This window comes from Theobroma cacao, chromosome 3 (genome assembly GCF_000208745.1).
Source record: "Theobroma cacao cultivar B97-61/B2 chromosome 3, Criollo_cocoa_genome_V2, whole genome shotgun sequence".
Taxonomy (NCBI): domain Eukaryota; kingdom Viridiplantae; phylum Streptophyta; class Magnoliopsida; order Malvales; family Malvaceae; genus Theobroma; species Theobroma cacao.
In genome coordinates this window covers 2,035,282-2,056,328 of record NC_030852.1, presented here as the reverse complement: position 1 = coordinate 2,056,328, position 21,047 = coordinate 2,035,282, and the positions used below count along the sequence as shown (strand labels likewise).

Below are 21,047 nucleotides of genomic sequence, written 5' to 3'. Positions count from 1 at the left end.
TGATATGATTAGGGAGGATTCTCTTGAGAACCAACTCTCATTCTCGGAACTGCCTGGGACAAACTTTTTTCTCGTATGGTCGCATCATCATTCGTTGGTACATTTGGCCATGACAAAGAGCCGCAAGCCTTTTCTCCTCAATTAGATTCAATTGCTCATAGCAGGAGCAAACCCACTCATCATCTTCCAATTCTGTTTCCATCAACACCCTCAATGATGGGATTTCTACTTCAACAGGTAGAACTGCTTCTGTACGATATACTAATGAGTACGAAGTTACCTTGGTGGAGGTACGCACAGAAGTTCGATATGCATGCAAGGCAAAAGGAAGTTTCTCATGCCAGTCTTTTTAAACTTCAGTCATCTTTTCGACAATCTTTTTGCTATTTTTGTTGGCTGCCTCTACCGCTCCGTTCATCTTCGGACGGTAAGTTGTGAAGTTTTGATGCTTGATCTTGAATTTAGCGCAAACTTTCTTCACCATCGCACCATTCAAATTGCTTGCGTTATCAGTAATGATCCTTTCTGGAAGCCCATATCGACATATGATCTCCCTTTGGATGAACCTACACACCACCTTTTGTGTCACATTGGCATAGAAAGCTGCTTCTACCCATTTCGTGAAATAATCAATGGCCACCAATATGAATCGATGTCCATTAGAGGCTTTTGGCGTAATAAGCCCAATCACATCCATTCCCCACATTGAAAATGGCCAAGGCGTTGTGAAAAGGTGCAATGGGGCTGGTAGAGCATGGATTCTATCTGCATGAATTTGACACTTGTGGCATTTTCGAGCAAAGTTTACGTAGTTTGATTCTAATGTCAACCAATAACAACTAGCTCTCATAATTTTTCTAGCAAACATATATCCATTAGCATGAGCTCCACAAGTTCCTTTGTGGACTTCTTTCATTATTTTGTTGGCTTTCGAAACATCCACACATCTCAAAAGTACTTGATCTCGATTCCTTTTGTAGAACACTTCTCCGCTAAGGAAGAAACCCATTACTAATCTTCTAAGAGTTCGCTTGTCATTGTCCGTGACATTCTCAGGATATGCTTGGTGCTTGATGTATTGCATGATATCATGATACCACGGCTTATCATCAACCTCTTCCTCAACATTTAAGCAGTGTGCGGAGACTTCACGGACTTCTAAATCAAAAGGGCGTACATCAGCCGCTTCTTTTATTCTGAACATTACTGAGATAGTGGCCAAAGCATTAGCAATCTGATTCTCTTCTCGAGGCAAATGGTTTAAGCTGATTTCTTTGAACTGTTTGCTTAATTCTGTAACCAGCTTTTTATATGGAACTAGTTTAGAATCTCTAGTTTCCCATTCACCTCTCATTTGACATATCACCAAAGCCGAATCTCCGTAAACATCTATCATGTCAGCCTTCATCTCGATTGCTGCTTGTAATCCCATTACCAACGCCTCATACTCCGCTATATTATTAGTACAATTGAAATTCAATCTCGCCGTGGCTGGATAGTACTGTCCATTTGGAGAAATCAACACTACCCCAATTTTGTGCCCCAAAGCATTGGATGCTCCATCAAAATATATCTTCCATGGATTAAGTTCATTGGGACTGTCTTTTTCTATGTGCAAGACGGCCATCAAATCTTTATCTGAAAAATCGAAACTTACAGATTCATAATCCTCATTAGCTCAATCTGCGAGGAAATCAACGATGACGCTCCCTTTGATTGATTTTTAAGACACATACACAATATCATATTCAGACAATAGCACTTGCCATTGAGCTATTTTTCCAGACATGAAGGGTTTTTCAAAAATATATTTGATGGGATCTAATTTCGCCACCAACCATGTTGTGTGATACAACATATATTGTCGGAGCCTCTAGTCTATCCATGCTAACGCACAACACATCTTTTCGACCGCAGAGTAATTGGACTCATACTTCGTGAATTTCTTGCTCAAGTAATATACAGCCTGTTCTTTATTCCCAGTTTCATCATGTTGTCCCAATACACATCCCATAGAATTCTTGTTCACAGTCAAATACAAAATAAGAGGTTTTTCAATCGTTAGTGGCACCAACACCAATGGATTTGTGAGATATTCTTTGATTTTATAAAAGACTATTTGACATTCTTCATTCCACTCTCCTGGGTCTCGTTTTAGAAGCAGCTTGAAGATTAGATCACATTTGCAGGTGAGTTGGGATATAAATCGAGCAATGTAATTCAACCTCCCTAAAAATCCTCTCACTTCTTTTTGCGATTTGGGAGGTGACAGCTCTTGAATAGCTCGTATCTTATCCGGGTCTACTTCAATTTCTTTTTCACTTACTATGAACCTCAACAATTTTTCAGAAGTTACACCAAAAGTGCATTTTGCAAGATTCAACTTGAGCTGAAATTTTCGCAATCTCTTGAACAGCTTCTTGAGATTGACAGTATGATCCCTTTTTGTATGAGATTTTGCAATCATGTCATCCACATATACCTCTATCTCTTTATGCATCATATCGTGAAACAAAGCTACCATTGCCCTTTGGTAGGTGGCACCTGCATTCTTCAATCCAAATGGCATTACTTTGTAACAAAACGTTCCCTACATGGTTACGAATGTTGTTTTTTTCATATCTTCGGGTGCCATCTTGATCTTATTGTAACTTGAAAAACCATCCATAAATGAGAATAACGCATGCTTTGCTGTGTTATCCACAAGAGTATCAATATGTGGCAAAGGGAAGCTATCCTTCTGACTCACTCTGTTCAAATTCCTGTAATCAACGCACATTCAAACTTTTCCATTCTTCTTAGGAATTGGAACTATATTAGCCACCCATTCAGGATACTTGGCCGCCTCTAAGAATCTAGCGTCAAATTGCTTCTTCACTTCTTCTTTAATTTTCAGCAACATTTCTGGCTTCATTCTTCTCAATTTTTGTTTAATAGGCTTGCAGTCTGATCTCAAAGGCTACTTATGAACGACAATGTCAATATTGAGACTTGGCATGTCCTGATATGACGAAGCAAACACATCCACATATTCACAGAGTAGTTCTTTTAGCTTCTACCGTTCATTAGATGACAGCAAGGTGCCACTCTTAACCTTTTTCTTTTCTTTCCCATTTCTGAGGTTAATGATTTCTGCGAGTTCTTGATGAGGTAAAATCTTCTTTTCCTCCTGTTCCAACATTCTCGACAAATCAGGGGGTAAGCCATAGTCCTCCGCCTCCTCTTCATTTTTCAATGTATCAACGTTCGGAATCATCTCAAAATCGATATTCAAATTATTGTCTAGATTGTCTTCGTGTTCATTATTTAAAGACCTGCAAACAGGTAAAATTGGACACGTGTATGGGTAAGTATTTATTGGCTAAAAGAATAGATGAAAGAAAATATGCAAAAAGGTTGATGAATTATGAAACACATTATGCATTATCATTTATTTAAATGATGAAGGTAACAGAAAGCCCTACTTAAACAAGAAATTACTCTAAACACCCTTAGGCATAGGCATTTAGATGAAATTGTTCATTACATTTCCAAAGACTTAAAGATGATGGGCAATTCCATGGCTGTCCAATTGCTTAACTCATCTCCTGACAGTACTGGATACACCACAGGGATCTTCTCGTTAGGTTCTTCATCTTTGATCATATGGATTGATAGCTCACCAAACATCAGTGGAACTTGATTAACCTCGTCCGACACCTTGGTATGAATGCACCCCGCGGATCGAAAAGTTTCATACAATAAGGGAATTATCTTTTTCCCAAATTCTTCATCCTCACCTTCTTCATAAAACTCGATTTCTGACAAATCCATCAACTCTTGCAACTTACGATGAAAGTAGTCACAATTTTGAATGGAATGTCCAACAACCCCTATATAGAATTTGCAAGAATGGGTGAGATCATGTCCTACTTCTTTTATGTCTATCGATTCTAGAGTGATGGCTTTTACTTTGGACAACGCCTTAAACACTCTATCCATCGACGTTTGAATCTCTCGACGTTCTTTTTCATCCTTTGAATCATCTCTTCATGTATTGCATTCACTATCGGACCTCTATGGTTAGGCAAGGGATTCCCATCAATATTTGAATTGTCCTTTTTAGCAAAATTTAAAAGTCCTGCCTTAATGAGCGCTTGGACTTTATGTATTAAAGCGATACAATTCTCGGTGGAGTGCCCTTGAATTCCAAAATGGTAATCACAATGCGTATTCAAGTCATACCATTTCGAGAAAGGTGGTCGGAGTGGTTCTAAAGGGGTTCAAGCAAGGAGTCGATTTTCTATGAGTTGTGGCAACAATGTAGTGTAAAGGACTGGAATATGATTAAGCTTTGGTTTTTCTAGGGTAGTTTTAGGTCCTCTTTGAACATTGCCAGAATTATTGGTTGAAGCTACCAGTCTTGGTGGTCGAGCTTGTAGGAGAACATTGGTCTGAAACGTTGGTTGTGGGGCAGGTTGGTATACATATGGGTTTTGTGCGATGTTTCCTATGTTCGAATAGAAGGGTTGGTATGGGGGGTACAGGTAATATGGGTTAAAGTTGTGGGTCTGTTGTCTATCATGGGCCACTACTTGTACATCTCCTCCTTTTCTCTTGGGCATATTCCTTTTCTTTGAGTTAGCAACCTCCTGCTCTTCAATTTTTTTACTTTTGATAGCTCATTCTATTATTTCTCCAGATAAGACCAAATTCGTAAAGTTTTTTGTGGCGTTGTCGATCAAGGGTTCGTAAAATGGAGCTTAAAGTGTGTTTATGAACAACACAGTCATTTCCTTATCAGTGAGAGGTGGCTGAACTTGGGTTACCGTATCCCTCCACCTTTGGGCATATTCCTTGAAGTTCTCACTTTGCTTTTTTTTTCATAATCTGCAATGACAACCGATCAGGGGCTAATTCAACCACATGCTTGTATTGGGCTATGAAGGCTCTTGCTAGATCTTTCCAAGTCTTAATAAAATTTCGATCTAGTTGTACGTACCACCGAGCAGCTGACCCAGTCAAGTTGTCTTGGAAAAAATGGATTAGTAGCTTGTCATCATAAGATTGTGCAGCCATCTTTCTACAATACATAGTAATATGTGCCATGGGATACTTTGTTCCGTCATATTTTTCAAATTTTGGAACTTTTAACTTGGCCGGGATCAGTACATCAGGCACTAAGCATAGTTCGGTTGCATCCATGGTACCGAACCTATCAACTCCTTCGATAGCATGAAGACGCTCTTCCAACAAATCGTACTTTTTCTGATCTTTTTCATTTTCTCCTGTTTGTGATGACTCATTTCTTAGTTTCTCTTGCTCTTTTGGATCGTCTAAATTTGGGACGTGTATTGGTTCAGCAGGATTTATCCCAGAATACGGCCCAAATTGCCCATGAGTCGGTTGATGGCCCATCGGGGGTGGTGCATTGTAATAAATGGATGGCATTTCTTGAGGGTGGACCTTTTGAGAGGTTTGGGCATGTGGTGGAGTGAACCTTAGGGGATAAGGTGGATCATCCCTTAGGTTTTCGGTGTCTTGTGCTGGTGGATTTTCTAACGGAGCTGGCTCTTCGATCACTGTTTTTCCCTTACTTAAGCTTGTCATCAATTCCATCATCTTTGCTAACTGTTCTCTCATATCTTCTTGAGCTTTTTCCATTCTATCCATTCGCTCACTTTGTTTTTTTTCCATGATCCTTGCTCACCGACTCGTATTATGAACACGTTGGTCACTTGGCTTAGGTGGTCGAGCTATTTTTGGAACCTTATTATAATCATAAACGTGAATTAGATGCATGCATGAATGAAATGAAAAAATGAATCCCTTATCTTTATTTACAGGCGAAAATACTTATTGTCATGAAATAAGGATTTATGCATGTATAAATGAATGATCATGTACTAAAAGTATCTGTCACATAACACCCCTCAACAAAGTAATTCAATGCATAAGCTATTGTTTCTTGTTGCAATTCAGGAGTCATCTTTTACAGCTACTCCGTCAATGGTTGTCAGATGACATACTTTTCCTATATGCAAAATTATGATGCAAACATGCATATGCAAAAAGTTCAAGTTAGTACAGTAAACAGGAATTCCAAAAGTTATTATGATTAAAAGAGATGAATGAAAATAATTAATGATATGATACCTTTATTACTTTGCGGAGAAGAATTTATAACAAAGGGATTATGAAAATTCCTTCATGTGTACCTAGTCAAAAGGTATATTCTCACGGGTGAAGCTCTACCTAAGCAAAGGCGACTATCGGTATTCTACATGCTGAGTTTGGGTTGAAAATGGAGCTAAAGGTTCCCAAATCGCTCCCACTGTCACCCACACGGACTAGTAAGGAACCCGATCCTCACCCATTACAGGCTTCAAACGGACTAAGTTCGATCTGAGTGGGAGTCTTCACTAGCTCATGCAGAGGTTATCACCTCACGAGAGCATAGCTACTTAACTCCCTCCTAATTAAGGACAAAGCTCGGGTGGAAGGCTTATGCATGAATGCAAGATGTGTAGTGTGTGAGAAGGAATATACTGACCTTGGACCAATAATTTCACACTCCCCTTATCCTAAATTTCCAGCAATTATTAAAAACAGTGAAGTAATAATAGCAAAATAAATGAATGCATTAAACAAAAATATGCAAAATTGATGCTAGGGAAGACAACAAATTATTTAAGGCTTAAGATAACTTATGATTGATTAATGGCTTGATTCTCGATGTCCCTAATGGAGTCACCATCTGTTGTAACATGCAGGTCCGGGAACCCGTCCGCCAGACGTCGACGAAAATAATGTGTTGTGGGAGTTGCCACCAATCTTTTTTATCTAGGTGTGGTTGGTCACCTATTAACCCGATTCTAATCGACGAAGTTCTAAATTGATTTTAGATTCGTCGATAGAACGAGAACTAACCCACGTTTTTTCAGAGATAGGTTCGGGAGTTTGGTTACGCACGGAGAAGGGTTAGCACTTTCGTGACGCCCGTTCCGCAAACGGTACCATTTAATCTTAAGTTATCTTATTGTAGCTTACTTTTGATTTAATCCCTACTTATTAACTAATTTTTTATTAAATTGGCTGATTGAGTTTTTTATTTGGTTTTACGTATGCACATGATGTAAGCGTAAAATGATGTCATGACTCGTTTATTTTAAATAATGGGGTCGGTAATCTTTTATTGAAAAATTATTCGAAGACCATCCCAACGCTTTGGTGAAGTCTCGAAATTTTTCTCACCTAGAGATATCCCCAGAAGAACTCGTCTCTACAAGCTCTTTGAGGAAATCCCATCATCAGAACTCTCACACCATTTGCAAGATAAATGTGGCATGCTATGACAAGATAAAATGATGATGTCTACATGCACGCATTTATTGACTTAAGCGGTTCATAATTCATCCAATTATGTGCTTAATAATTTATCACCTTGTTTATATGTTTAGTATTATTTGTTGTTAATTATTTATTATTTTTTAGAGTTTCCTATTTAAATCTATATTCTTTAACTAACATAGTGGATTAATATTTCATCTTATTTAACTATGTATTATTTTCCTTTTTTAATCAAATAAATAATTAATTAAATTAAGGGTTAACTTAATTTTATTTAATGATATTTATTTGCTAATTAACTAACTACACTAACCTAGATTTAAATGTAATATTATGTAGATTTATTTTTCTTGATATATATTATTATTTTAGCAATGATTATTTGAGTTAATAAGTATTGGAGTGCTGAAGTCGGATTCATCCCAACGCTTCGGTAAAAATCCTTCCGAACTCCGCACCTAAGAAATCCACCCGAAAAAAAAAAAAGCAACTCTTTGCTCTTTTTTAAGTGAAATTCTATCATCGGGTCACTCAAAATAATCGTTGTAATTTTATAATAATTATATTTTATTATACTTACAAGTATCTAATATATTTATACTATAAATATTTCCTTCTATTTAGACATCTCTCCTTTTTTACTATTAATACTATACTTTAAAATATTATCTAAAATAAATTTTAGGACACTAAACTAGATAATTTAGCTTAATTTTATGCCATCTAATTATATATTCAACCTAATGAATTGGACCAAACCCAAGTAACATAATTCATAATGCATTCATAAAGAAAATGGTTAGATTTTTACTTGATTTGGATTCTAACAATGACCCAAACAGTTTGTGTACAGCCCACCAAGCCTTTCAATTAATTGAGCTGTTGAAAGCCCAAAAGAAAAAAACTCTCTTCCTTAAAAAGAAAGCACAATGTCGTTTGAACCTTTCTCCTTTTTTTCTCTTTTTTGTTTCTTTTTCTTTCTCTCTTTCTTTCTTTCTCTTTCTTTCTTTCTCTCCCAGCCGTTCCCCCTTTCTTCTCTCTTTCTTTTTCTTTTCTCTTTCTTCTTTCTTTCTCTTTCTTTCTTTCTTTCTCTCCTAGCCGCTCCCCCCTTCTTTTCTCTTTCTTCTTTCTTTCTCTTTCTTCTCTTTTCTTTCCCCCGCTAGCTTTTCCTTTTTTTTTCCTCTTTCTTTCTTTTTCCTTCTCTTTCTCTCATTTCTCCCTGTCAGCATCGCTCTCTTCTCCTCTTCTCTCTCCCTCTTCTTTTTTTTTCTTTTTGCTCTATTTTTTTGTGTTTGATTGTGGCTTTTTTTGGGTTAATTGTTGTGTTTTTTTTTGTTTGAGTGTTTCCGTTTTTTTGGTGGAGGGATTTTTTTGCAGGAGATCAATCCGTTTTTTTTTGTTTTTGTTCCCCCATTCCTTTAAAAATGGGGTTGTCCAAAAATTTGGATAACCCGGTAATGGGGTTCTGGCACCAAGGAGTTGGTAGTTAGAGCCCCATCACTCATGGTGGTTGGGGAAGGGATGGCTGAGCATATGCCCAGCCATTCCTCTCTTCTTTTTTTTTTATATTTTATTATTATTTTTTAGAGGTGTCTACAGAACCATGAACCATCTCTTCAAAACTCTATTGCTCTACAAAACCAAGAAAATATAAGAAAAATATACTAGAATATTATCACAAACCAAAATATAGAAAGTATAGAAAAAAAAAACCAACAACAAAAATAGATAGAACAATAAAATGTTTTTGATGTGGAAAAATAAGTCATATTTCAAAATACTGTAAAATCAAAAAGAAAATTAACCAACTCCAACTAGGTCAAGAAACTGAACAGAAAATTAACGAAATACTAGTAGAATCCACTACATATGAAAAGGAAACTTCTATAAGTGATGAATCTTTAAAATAATTATAGATAGATGAAATACATAATACATCTTAATCTTCAACAGAAGATGAGACTTTAATCAATATCTTAACCAAAAGATCAAGAATTTATGATTGAGATTATTGATAAAATTCAAGACTCAACATTAAAAAGGGAATACCTTGAAAAATTTAAAACCTCAATAAAAAAATTGAAAAACCTGCAATAGCAAATCAAGAATACATGTGCAATATCAAAAAAATCATTTTTGACAAATTAATACGAAATTTCTAAATCAAGACAAATAACAAAAGAAGAATTACATACGGAAGTAAGGAAAATACAGGAAGAAATCTCTAAACTAAAAAGAGAACAAACAGGAATAAAATCTCAAATAGAATACTTGACAACCTCAAAAGACCAAAATGAAAAATCCTCCTCAAAAACAAAAATGGAACAAGAAGAATCACAAGAATATATGATGATCTTTACAAAAGTATCAATATAGAGATATCTAATTAAAATACACCTTTTAATCAATGAAGAATTTCAAATAGAAACAATAGTACTTTTTGACACTGGTGTAAATCAAAACTGTATCAAAGAGGGAATAATTCAAACAAAATATTATGATAAAACCTCAGAAGGCTTAAAAACTGCAAATGGTGGAAAGCTCAAAATTACATATAAAGTTACTAATGCAGAAATCTACAATAATGGAATCAAATTTAAAACACTTTTTTTAATGGTAAAAAACATAACCCAAGAAGTCATATTAGGTACTCCATTCATATCACTACTAAAACCATATAAGGTTATAAACCAAGCAATTACCACTAAAATATTGAAAACTAAAATAACCTTTCCTTTCATACAAAAACCAAAAATAAAAAATCTAAATTTATTAAAATCCTTGTCAATTCAAACAAATCAACTCAATTCTTTAATAAAGTATAAACAAAGACAAATTGCTTACTTAAAAAGAGGAGATTTCTTTTGAAAGAATAAATAAATAGTTAACCAATAACCTTATCCAACAAAAGGTTCAACAAATAAAAAACAAAATAGAGAAAACAATCTATTTTGATATTTTCAATACTTTTTGGGATAAGAAAAAACATGAAGTGGAATTACCCTACCAAAAATATTTTGATGAAAAACAGATTCTTACAAAAGTACGACCAATTCAAATGAACAAAGAAATGGAAGAATTCTACAAAAAATAAATCCAAGATCTACTAAATAAAAAACTTATAAGGAAAAGTAGTTCACTCTGGAGCTGTTCTACTTTCTATGTTATAAAAAATACAGAATTACAAAGGGGAGTACCAAAATTAATAATCAATTACAAACCATTAAATAAAGCATTAGAATGGATCAGATATCCGATCTCAAACAAAAATGATCCTCTACAAAAACTATGTAATGAAAATATATTTTTCAAAATTTGATATGAAATCAGGATTTTGGCTGATCCAGATTAGAGAGGAAGAATGATATAAGACAACATTTACTGTTCCTTTTGGACAATATGAATGGAATGTTATGCCTTTTGGCCTAAAAAATGCACCGTAAGAATTTCAAAGAATAATGAATGAAATATTTAACTTATATTCTCAATTTACTATTGTGTATATAGATGATGTTCTAATATTCTCAGAAAATTTAAAGAAACACTTTAAACATCTCAAAATTTTCATCAATGTTATTAAAAAGAATGGACTAGTAGTCTCCAAATCCAAGATTACTTTATTCCAAACCAAAATTAGATTCATACATCACTATGTGACTCAAGGAACCATAACACCAATAGAGAGATCCATAAAATTTGCAAATAATTTTCCTGACAAAATATTAGACAAAACTCAACTCCAAAGGTTCCTAGAAAGCTTTAATTATTTTCTTGATTTTTATCCAGGTCTTAGCAAAATATGCAAACCCCTGCATGAAAGACTTAAAAAGAATCTTGCACCTTGGACTCACATCCATATTAACCTAGTCAAACAAATTAAAAAGCATATTAAAAAACACCCTGGCTTACATTTAGCAAATCCGAATACTCCAAAAATAGTAGAAACATATGCCTCTAACATAGGGTATGGTGGGATCCTCAAATAGCTCAAAAACAAAAAATAAAAAAAAACAAATAGTCCAATTTACTTACAAACATTGAACTCCTATGCAGCAAAATTATAATACTATCAAAAAAGAAATTTTATTAATAGTCCTGTGTATTTCAAAATTTCAAATTGATTTACTTAATCAAAGATTTCTTTTACGAATTGATTGCAAATCGGCTAAAGAAGTTTTACAAAAAGATGTACAAAATATTGCATCAAGACAAATTTTTGCCAGATGGTAAGCCATTTTAAGCATATTCGACTTTAATATAGAATATATCAAAGGAGAATCAAACTCTTTACCAAATTTTGTTATTAAAGAATTTTTACAAAGGAAACCACGCCTTCAAAACTAAGAGACCAGAAAAAGAAAAACAAGATAAGGAGAGAATTCCTCCCAAAATTCTACCACCCAAAAAATAATTAAATCATGGTATGAGATTTGTAACCAAGAGGAATAAGAAAGTTCCTCTAGACCACAAGATATCTATTAAGATGCTCAAGATCCAAATGAATTAGATTCGTAGGTAAAAAAATGGATAGAGTGCTTTTCTCAATCTCTAGAAGTGGCCATGGCATTAGCCTCTCAAATAGAAAAAGAAACCATTTTCAAGCAAATAACCATCTCAACACTTGAGACATCAAAAGGAAAAGAGATTGTTTTACACAAACCAAAACCTCTTCAAGTCACTTTTTCAAGATCCCAAACAGTGTCTTCTTCCCAAAAGTCCTCAACCCAATACTTCGAAAAAAATCTATCCAAAATGTTTTATTAGTAGAAGAATGATTTTACGAAAAATACCCAAATATTATAATCAAAAAAGCTTTTCAGGGATGGCATTACAAACCATGGGACTTGCAGAAACCTCAACAGTATTATGAGAATATTTCGATCCAAACAAGGTCTGTTTGTTTCAAACACTATCTAGAAAAAAGATGATCCCAATCTTATTACCCATTCTATAGCTTAAATCCTTAAAGTACTTCAACCCATTGACTGTGGAGAAAACGCAAACCAACTCCAAAGATTTCTAACCAAATTTGCAACAATCATAGACCATTGTCCTGTTTTTAATTATTGGGATTATCAACAAGCCTGATTCAATACCTTTCTTTTCAATAGTAAACACACTAGACATTCCTGGTTAGTGTTCTTCAAATATGGAAACCAATGCAAATCTCCACTATAGTTCACACATTGGTGAAATTAGTTTGGCCTGCTAAAGGAAATGCTTCTTCTAAAATTTGATGATTTATATAAAAAATTTTCCCAAAATTTTCAGCTCGAACCTGATCAAGACAAATTACATGTTTCAATTCATTTTTTTTTTTCAAACTTAATTATCTCTTGGATTACATCATGGGACTATGGATATAATGTTGATCCCCAAAATGGAGCACTTAAAATTATCTGCACTTACAATTATCTGCACTTTCAAAACCAAGTGGTGGAACAAATTCGATGACAAGAAGTATGACCACCAGTTCCTTGACAACTGGTTTAACAAAAATTCAAAATTCTGCAAAACAGACCAATTATCTCAAGAAACTGCCAGATTTTTGTAAGCAAAATCAGATACAAGTGCATTACTAGCTCAAGCAAAAAATAGGGCAAAATATAAAAAAATATGGCAGAAATGCTCAGCTCTCTTGATTCTGATGAAGAAGAACAAGAAGACTCTGCATCATCAAGAGAAACAACTCACCTGACTCAAGATGAGGATTACATTCCTCCAAGAAAAAAGAGATAAAAAAAAAAACCTCAATAATGTAAACCAGTCAAAGAAGGCAAGCTAGTCTCAGCAAAAGCAAACGGAAAAAACGACAGCCAGTCTTTCAAAAGAAAAAGAAGACAAGCTAGTCTCAACAAAAACAAAAGAAAAAAAAAAGACAACAGCCAGTCTTTCAAAAGAAAAAAAACTAAAGCCAGTCTCAGCAAAAGCAAAAGGAAAAGAAGACAAGCTAGTCTTTCAAAATAATGGAGGACTCAATAATGTAGATTCCAAAAGCAAACGGAAAAGATGACAGCCAGCTTTTCAAAAGAAAAAGAAGACAAGCAAGTCTCAGCAAAAGCAAAAGGAAAAGAACACAAGACAGTTTTTCAAAATAATGGAGGACTCAATAATGTAGATTCATCTCAATAATGTAAATCCCCAGGAAACTACTATAAAAAGGCTTCCAAGGGAAAAGAGAGGGCAAGGTTTTCAATCAAGTTTTCAATCTATAAAATTTTCTTCTGTAAAATTTTTTCAATATCAATAATAAAATTTTTCCTGAAATTTTCCTTTTAAAAATTTCATAAAACATACATACAACCTTTTCTTCTGGTGATCATTTTCATACAACATACATACAACATACACAAAATTCTTTGGATTATAAATTTCAATCAATTAATTTATATTCAATTCCATTCCCAACATGTTAAGAACCTAATGGGTCACACACAATGATTGCATTTGAATTAAATTTAGAGAGTGATGATTTAAGTTAGACTTTAATCACATGCTAGGTAATTAAGTTTTGGACATAATATATAAATAGTTATAATTATAATGACGAAATTGCAATAATATAAAGAAAATTTTTTCATTTTAATTTCCATTGGGCTTAATTAAAATAGTTTAATTAAGTCATGGCCTATATTGTAATGTGCTATAATTTAGAGGGCCTTATTGTAAAACTAAAATTAATTTTAACCTAGTTATATAAACCACATTTAACTTTTTTTCTATAAATGAAAAAAAAAAGTTGTAAAAAAAAAAGGTTTTCTCCTTGTGTGCTGTCACTTACTTTGTGAAGAAGAAAAATTATTTTTGAAGCAATTTTTCAAGTGTGTGATTTGGCCATCCTTGCAAGAAGTGAAAAGGGACAAATGTTGTCCCCTTTTACTAGCACAAAAACATTATTAAAATCTCCCTTCTTTGCTGAAAGGTTCAAGTGAAATCATGTGTACCATCGTTGAAGGCTAAGAGCTTGATTGGCTAAGCTTCTTGCTTCTGGTAGTGTTTGTGGGTTGCATTGAGGAGATTGCTATTCCAATCAAAAGAACGTTAGCAAGGTTAGCTTCTGACTTTATGATTTTATATGTCATTCTATCTGTTAAAATATCACCATGGTGATTTGGGGGTGAAGGTATGTTTTTTTTTTTTTATAATTGAGGGAGGGGGGATTCGAACATTGCTCTTAAAGTAAGGGGATTATGCACCAACCAATGAGCTAAATGCTCGGGTGCGGGTGAAGGTATGTTTTTGTTTTTAAAGTTTTAATTTTCTTTTCACTGCATAATTTAAAAAATGTCATCCATAGCCAAACCCAACATTGAGAGGCTGCAAGGTACATAGTTTCTTAACGTTGTGGCAATATGATCCGTACAGTTCGAAAGCCAAGCTCGTGGAACTGTAAGAAAAATATTCTATGGATTGGACTCTAGGCCTAGTAGTAAAAACTACATCGTGGGTTTTAAAGAATAGCTCGGCAGCTTAGGGCAATGACATCACAATGATTGGTAATTGACCTAGTCGTATTGATATATGAGACCATATGTTTTGGCTAAATGGTGAAAGGTTTGGTGTGGGAGTTTACCTTGTGAAGAGTTATTTGTTACTTAGTGGTTTGTTACTTTGTCCTAGTTTTTATGAGGTTAAAAGATAGTGGGTTGTTTTAAGTATTTGTTTCTGATATAGTGTCGATTTATAGGCTATTTTTATGAATTACAATTAGAGTTCTTTTACGTTTCCTTTTCATAAGCACCTTTTGTCATTCAAGTCTTTGAAACAATAATATCAAAGCTAGGTTAGGAATTAAAAAAAAAATTGAGAAATCTGTGAGAGAGAGAAAAAAAGATTATATAATGAAAATAAATAATGAATAGAGTGAGAAAAAAGTAAGAATTCATTTGCAATAGCAACCATCTTACTCTAGCAAGCATATTTTATTGCAACAACAATATTTCATCTCCATGGCTTTAGAAAATTTTGTACAACCAACTATTACTCACTTTGATTTTCATTACGATCATTGGAACATGCTAATGGAGAACTTCTTTAGGTCCAAAGTTATTTGACAAGTTATTAGTGTTAAAATAGAAGAACCAATAATCGGTACACCTTTATTAGATGCATTAAAGGCAAAAATAAAAGGCTTAAAGCTAAAGGATTTGAAGGCAAAGAACTATATATTCCAAGTAATTAATCAATCTATCTTGGAAATGAATCTCAGCAAGACATTTCCAAGTAGATTTGGGATTCCATGAAGAAGAAATTTCAAGTATCAACAAGGGTAAAAAGGTAACAGCTTTAAGCACTTTGATCAAGTTTGAAACACTTCGAATGAAAACAGAGGAGTTTGTCTCTGAGTTTTTCTCAAGAACAATGGCAATTATCAACAAGATGCGCGTCCATAGAGAAAAGATGGAGGACGTGACAGTGGTGGAGAAGATTCTACAATTAATGACACCAATGTTTAATTGTGTAGTTTGTGCAATTGAAGAGTCCAAGGATCTTGATGATCTTTCAATTGATGAATTGCAAGGATCGTTGTTCATTCATGAACAAAAGTTGAGTTATTAAGATAAAGGAGAACAAGTTTTGAAAGCTTCCAACAACAATTCGTCTTCAACACCAAATAGTTCATACCAAAGATGAAGAAGAGACAGAGTATGCGATAGAGGCAAAGGTCAAGGAAACGAAAATCGCTGGCAGTAATACAACTTTGAGGTTGGTCATTCAAACAATACCCAAGAAAAAGGAAGAGGAAGAGGTTGAAGAAGTTATTGATCAAAGTTGGTTGACAAATCTCACATTGAGTGCTATTAATGCCATAGGTATGGCCCATCATATGTCAAAATGTCAAACGGATTCATCCAAAGAAGGTGGTGAAAGAGCTAACTTTGCAAAAATAGAAAAAAATGTGTTGTTGTTGATGGTCTATCTTGCCATGGAAGAAACTCATAAGAATTTATGGTATCTAAACACTAGCTGCAACAATTATATGTTTAGAGATAAGTCTGTATTTTCTTATTTGGATGAATCCTATTATGAGACGGTAAATTTCAGAGACAACTCCAAGGCATTCATGATGGGGATAGGCAAGGTAACTATCCAAACTAAAGAAAATCTTATTCACTGTATCGCTAATGTTTTTTTTATTTCAAAATTAAAAACAAACTTATTTAACGTAGGCTAATTTCAAGAAAAGGGATATGCAATCTTTATAAAAAATGGAGTTTGCAAATTTGAAGATGAAAAGTTAGGCTTAATAGTCAGGTTAGTATGACAGTCAATCGCATGTTTCCACTTTATCTTCACAATGCTTTTCATTCTTACTTCAATGCAAGATTGAAAAAGGAAACTTGGATGTGGCATTTTTGCTATGGACATCTGAATTTTGGTGGATTCAAGATACTTCATCAAAGAATATGGTGACTAGTCTCCTTCAAATAGCAACTCTCCCTCAAGTTCGTGAAAAATGTGTAGTTAGTAAACAACACTATGCTTAATTTCCACAAGGAAAATCATGGAGAGCAAGAAAGCCTTTTGAGTTGGTCCATTCAAACATTTGCAAGCTAATCAATCCAACTTCTAATAGAGGTAACAAGTATTTGATTACTTTTATTAATGACTACAGCTAGAAAATTTAGATTTATTTTTTTAAAGAAAATTTTGAAGCTTTTTTGACCTTTAAGAATTGTAAAGTGCTTGTTGAAAAAAAAAGTTAGTACGTCGATAAAGGTTCTTTGCACTAATCGTGGTGGAGAATACAACTCACATGAATTTGCAATTTTTTGTGAGACTTATGGCATCCAAAGGCAGCTTACCATAGCTTATACACCACAACAAAATGGTGTTTATGAAAGAAAGAATCATACCATCCTTAATATGGTGTGAAGTCCCTTGTTAAAGAGTGTAGTTCCAAAAACATTTTGGCTTGAAATAGTTCATTAGAGTGTGCATATTTTGAATATAAGCTCCACACTTGTTGTTCAAAATATGACAACAGAAAAGCCATGGAGCGAACATAGAGCAACTGTTGATCATTTCAAGGTTTTCGACTATATTATATATGCCTACATTTTAGATCAAACGAGGAGTAAGCTTGACGACAAAGGAGAAAATGTGTTTTTCTTACTGTTAGTGAGCAATCAAAAGCTTACAAGCTCTATAATCCCAACACCAAGAAACTCATTGTTAGTCATGACGTTGTGTTTGATGAAGAAAGGACCTGGCCTTGGAATGAAACAAGTGTTGGACGAAGTTTGGGTATCCCAATAGATTTTGATGATGAAGATCAAATATAGAAGCTTGTGGAGAATATGCAACCATTAACAAATTTGCAAACTCATTTAAGAGATATTGAGCACACACTAATAGCAGTAGCAGAAAAAGAAAGATGATCACAACGCATTAGAAGAAGATTAGCATGGATGACTGACTATAAGGTACCTGAATCTTATCAGTCTAATGATTCACTTGCACATATTGCTTTATTTTCAAATTGCAATCCTATAGTTTTTAAAGATGCTATTGAAGAACCAATATGACATAAAGCAATGAATGATAAAATTTCAGCCATAGAAAGAAACAACACTTGGTAATTGACAGATCTTTCAAGCAATCCAAAGACAATCGGAGTCAAATGGGTATACAAGACCAAATTAAAAAAGAATGGTGAAGTTGATAAATACAAGGCACGCTTAGTTGCTAAAGGCTACAAGCAAAAGTATGACATTGATTACAAAGAAGTTTTTGCTGTAGTCTCAAGGCTTGATACGATTAGATTGGTGATTGCATTGGTTGCACAACACTCATGGCTTATTTTTTAATTAGATACAATCAGCATTCTTACATGGTGACCTGCGATAAGAGGTATTTATCAATCAACCTCCTGGTTATGTGAAATCTGTTATTGAGCATAAGTTGTACAAATTAAAAAAAACATTATATGGACTAAAACAAGCACCTAGAGCTTGGAATAGTCATATAGATGCTTATTTTCACAAGGAAGGCTTTCAAAGATATCTATATGAGCACACACTTTATATAAAAATTGAAGATGGAGGAAAAATGCTCATGGTCTGCGTAAATGTAGATGATCTTATATATACTGGGAATGATAGTGTCATGATTCATGTATTCAAAAGGAATATGATGATTGAATTTGATATGTCTAATTTGGGTCTGATGCATTACTTTCTTGGTATTGAAGTTATGCAGTCACCCATTAGTATTTTTATTTCACAAAATAAATATGTTCTTGAGATTTTGGATAGGTTCAAAATGAAGGATTACAATTTAGTTTGCAACCAAATTGAATATGGCTTAAAGTTGATGAAAGATGATGGAGGGAAGAAGATAAATGCTACTTTTTACAAGCAGATAGTTGGAAGTTTGATGTACCTAACTTCAACAAGGCCTGACATCATGTATGGTGTTAGTTTAATAAAGCGAGATATGGAGAATACAACTGAGAATCATCTCTTAGTTGAGAAAAGAATTCTTCATTATTTGAAAGATAATTGATTTTGGAATTTTTTATAGAACAGGAACAAAGGAAAATTTGCTTGGCTTTTTTTATAGTGATTTCGCTAGAGACCTTAATGATGGAAAAAACATAATTGGGTTTGTTTTTATGATGAGTTTTGGAGCTGTATCATGGATATCAAAGAAACAACAGAATGTTACTCTATCAACTATCGAAGCAAAATAAGTTGCAACAACTACTTGTTCACGTCAAGCTATTTGGTTGAGGAAATTGTTTGAAACACTACAAAGTCAGTAGTAAGGTCCAACAACAATTTACTGTGATAATGTTTCAGCAATCAAGATTTCAAAAAATCCAGTTTTACTTGGAAGAAGAAAGCATATTGATGTTAGATATCATTTTTTGCGTGATCTTTGCAATATTGGGATAATTGATTTGGTGTTTTGTAAAAGCAAAGATCAAGTGGCTGATATTATGACTAAACTGCTTAAGCAAGATGTGTTTGTGAAGCTTCAAAGAATGCTTGGAGTATTCTTTTCAAAAGATGTTGTTCAAGGGAAGGCATAGTTGAAATGTTGAAGTCCGTTTATTCCTAAACTGATTTATGCAAATATCAAAAGGGAGGGTGTTAAAAGTTATTTGTTTCTTATTGGCTTGTTACTTTGTCTTAGTCTTTAGGAGGTTAAAAGATGGTGGGTTGTTTTAAGTGTTTATTTTATAAGGGATTGTTTAAAGTAATTATTTTTCTATTTTATAAGAGTTAATTATAAAAGTTACTGATTAGTTAATGATATACTTTTGATGTAATGCCTAGTTATAAGCTATTTTTCTATCAATTATAATTAAAGTGCTTTCACGTTTCTTTTTCATATGTGCCTTTTATTATTCAAGTCTTTACAACATGCCTAGCATGTGGAGGTTATCAAAGATTGGTAGGGGTCGGGAACAAGGTGGGAGTTTCTAGTCATTTTTGGCGTGTTTTGGCTACCATGAGCTAGCGTGTAGCTTGTGAAGGAAGTACAAACATAAAGATTCAAGAAGGACTAGCAGAAGGGTTAAGGCTGAACGAGACATTTTAGGTGTTGCTTTGAGATAGTAAAAAAATAAAATGACAAGATTGTTTTAGAAATAATATAGTATTTTTTTAATTATAATAAAAAGTGAAGTGAATATTTTATGCAATAAATTCAAAACTTATCATTTTCGTTATTTTTTTTATATTTAAGAGTAAAAAAAAAATAAAAAGCGTATCTAGACGTAAACATAAATAATATTTTTTAAACCTTGGACCTAAAAGATGTAATTTTAGCTAATAAATGAATAATTTTACTAATATATATAAACTCATTATATAATAATATTATAAATTAATCATATTATAGCTGATATTACGTTTTAGGTTTTTTTTTTTTCAGATTATGTGGCACACACGTGAATGTCTCTTTAGCATGTCATATGGACATATTCGTTAGCACTGAAGAATAATTTAATGGAAGGATAAAAAAAATTACTTATAAATAATTTAATGGACATAGATGAAATTTAGTCTATACAAAATTTAGAGCATCTTCCTTAAACTTAGTATTTTAACATTAAAAAATATTTTTTATTTTGAAAAAGTGAATATTATTACAAAAGATCTTCACATAATATTTTAAAAAACCTCTTGAACTATTTGAGAAGATCCAAATAAGTTCTTATTCTTTTATTAAATTCAATTAAGCCATTATTATTTTATTTCGAGTCAAATAAATTCTTATAATTTATGATTGATTGATTGTTATTAATAAAAATATCACTTATCATTTTATACGTATATAATATTGACATCATGATGATACAACATTGACGTAGAAAATGAAAATATCATATGAGTATATTATTTTTTAGTATAATATATTAGCATATTACGTTGCATTATGTGATATATAATATCAAGTGATATTTTAATTAATAATAATTAATTCACCATTAGTTATAAGTAAGAATGTGCAATTGGTCGATTTGATCCGTTATAACTAAAAATTAAATGGATTAAATTTTTTTGAAAAGTTGATCAAAAAGATCAAATTTAAAGAGAAGATCTAACAACCAAAGATTGAATTAGTTTGGTCATTTTGGTTTTTTATCAAAAGAATCGAAATTTTGTCTTTTTTATCTTTTATAGTATTGAAATTTATAAATTTCATATATAATTATAAAATATACAAATAATCTAAACATAAAAAAACATAACATTTGTCTTTTT

At 33.2% G+C, this 21,047-nt stretch overlaps 1 protein-coding gene across 1 annotated transcript; it reads right to left on the bottom strand.

The window, feature by feature from the left end:
* LOC108661106 lies at positions 38 to 3,981 on the bottom strand. The gene is made up of 6 exons (XM_018116986.1): positions 3,527 to 3,981; positions 3,060 to 3,314; positions 2,662 to 2,762; positions 1,897 to 2,544; positions 407 to 1,638; positions 38 to 280 (listed from the first exon to the last, which is right to left on the bottom strand). The coding sequence occupies exons 1-6, from the start codon at positions 3,979 to 3,981 to the stop codon at positions 38 to 40; spliced, it is 2,934 nt and encodes a 977-aa protein (XP_017972475.1).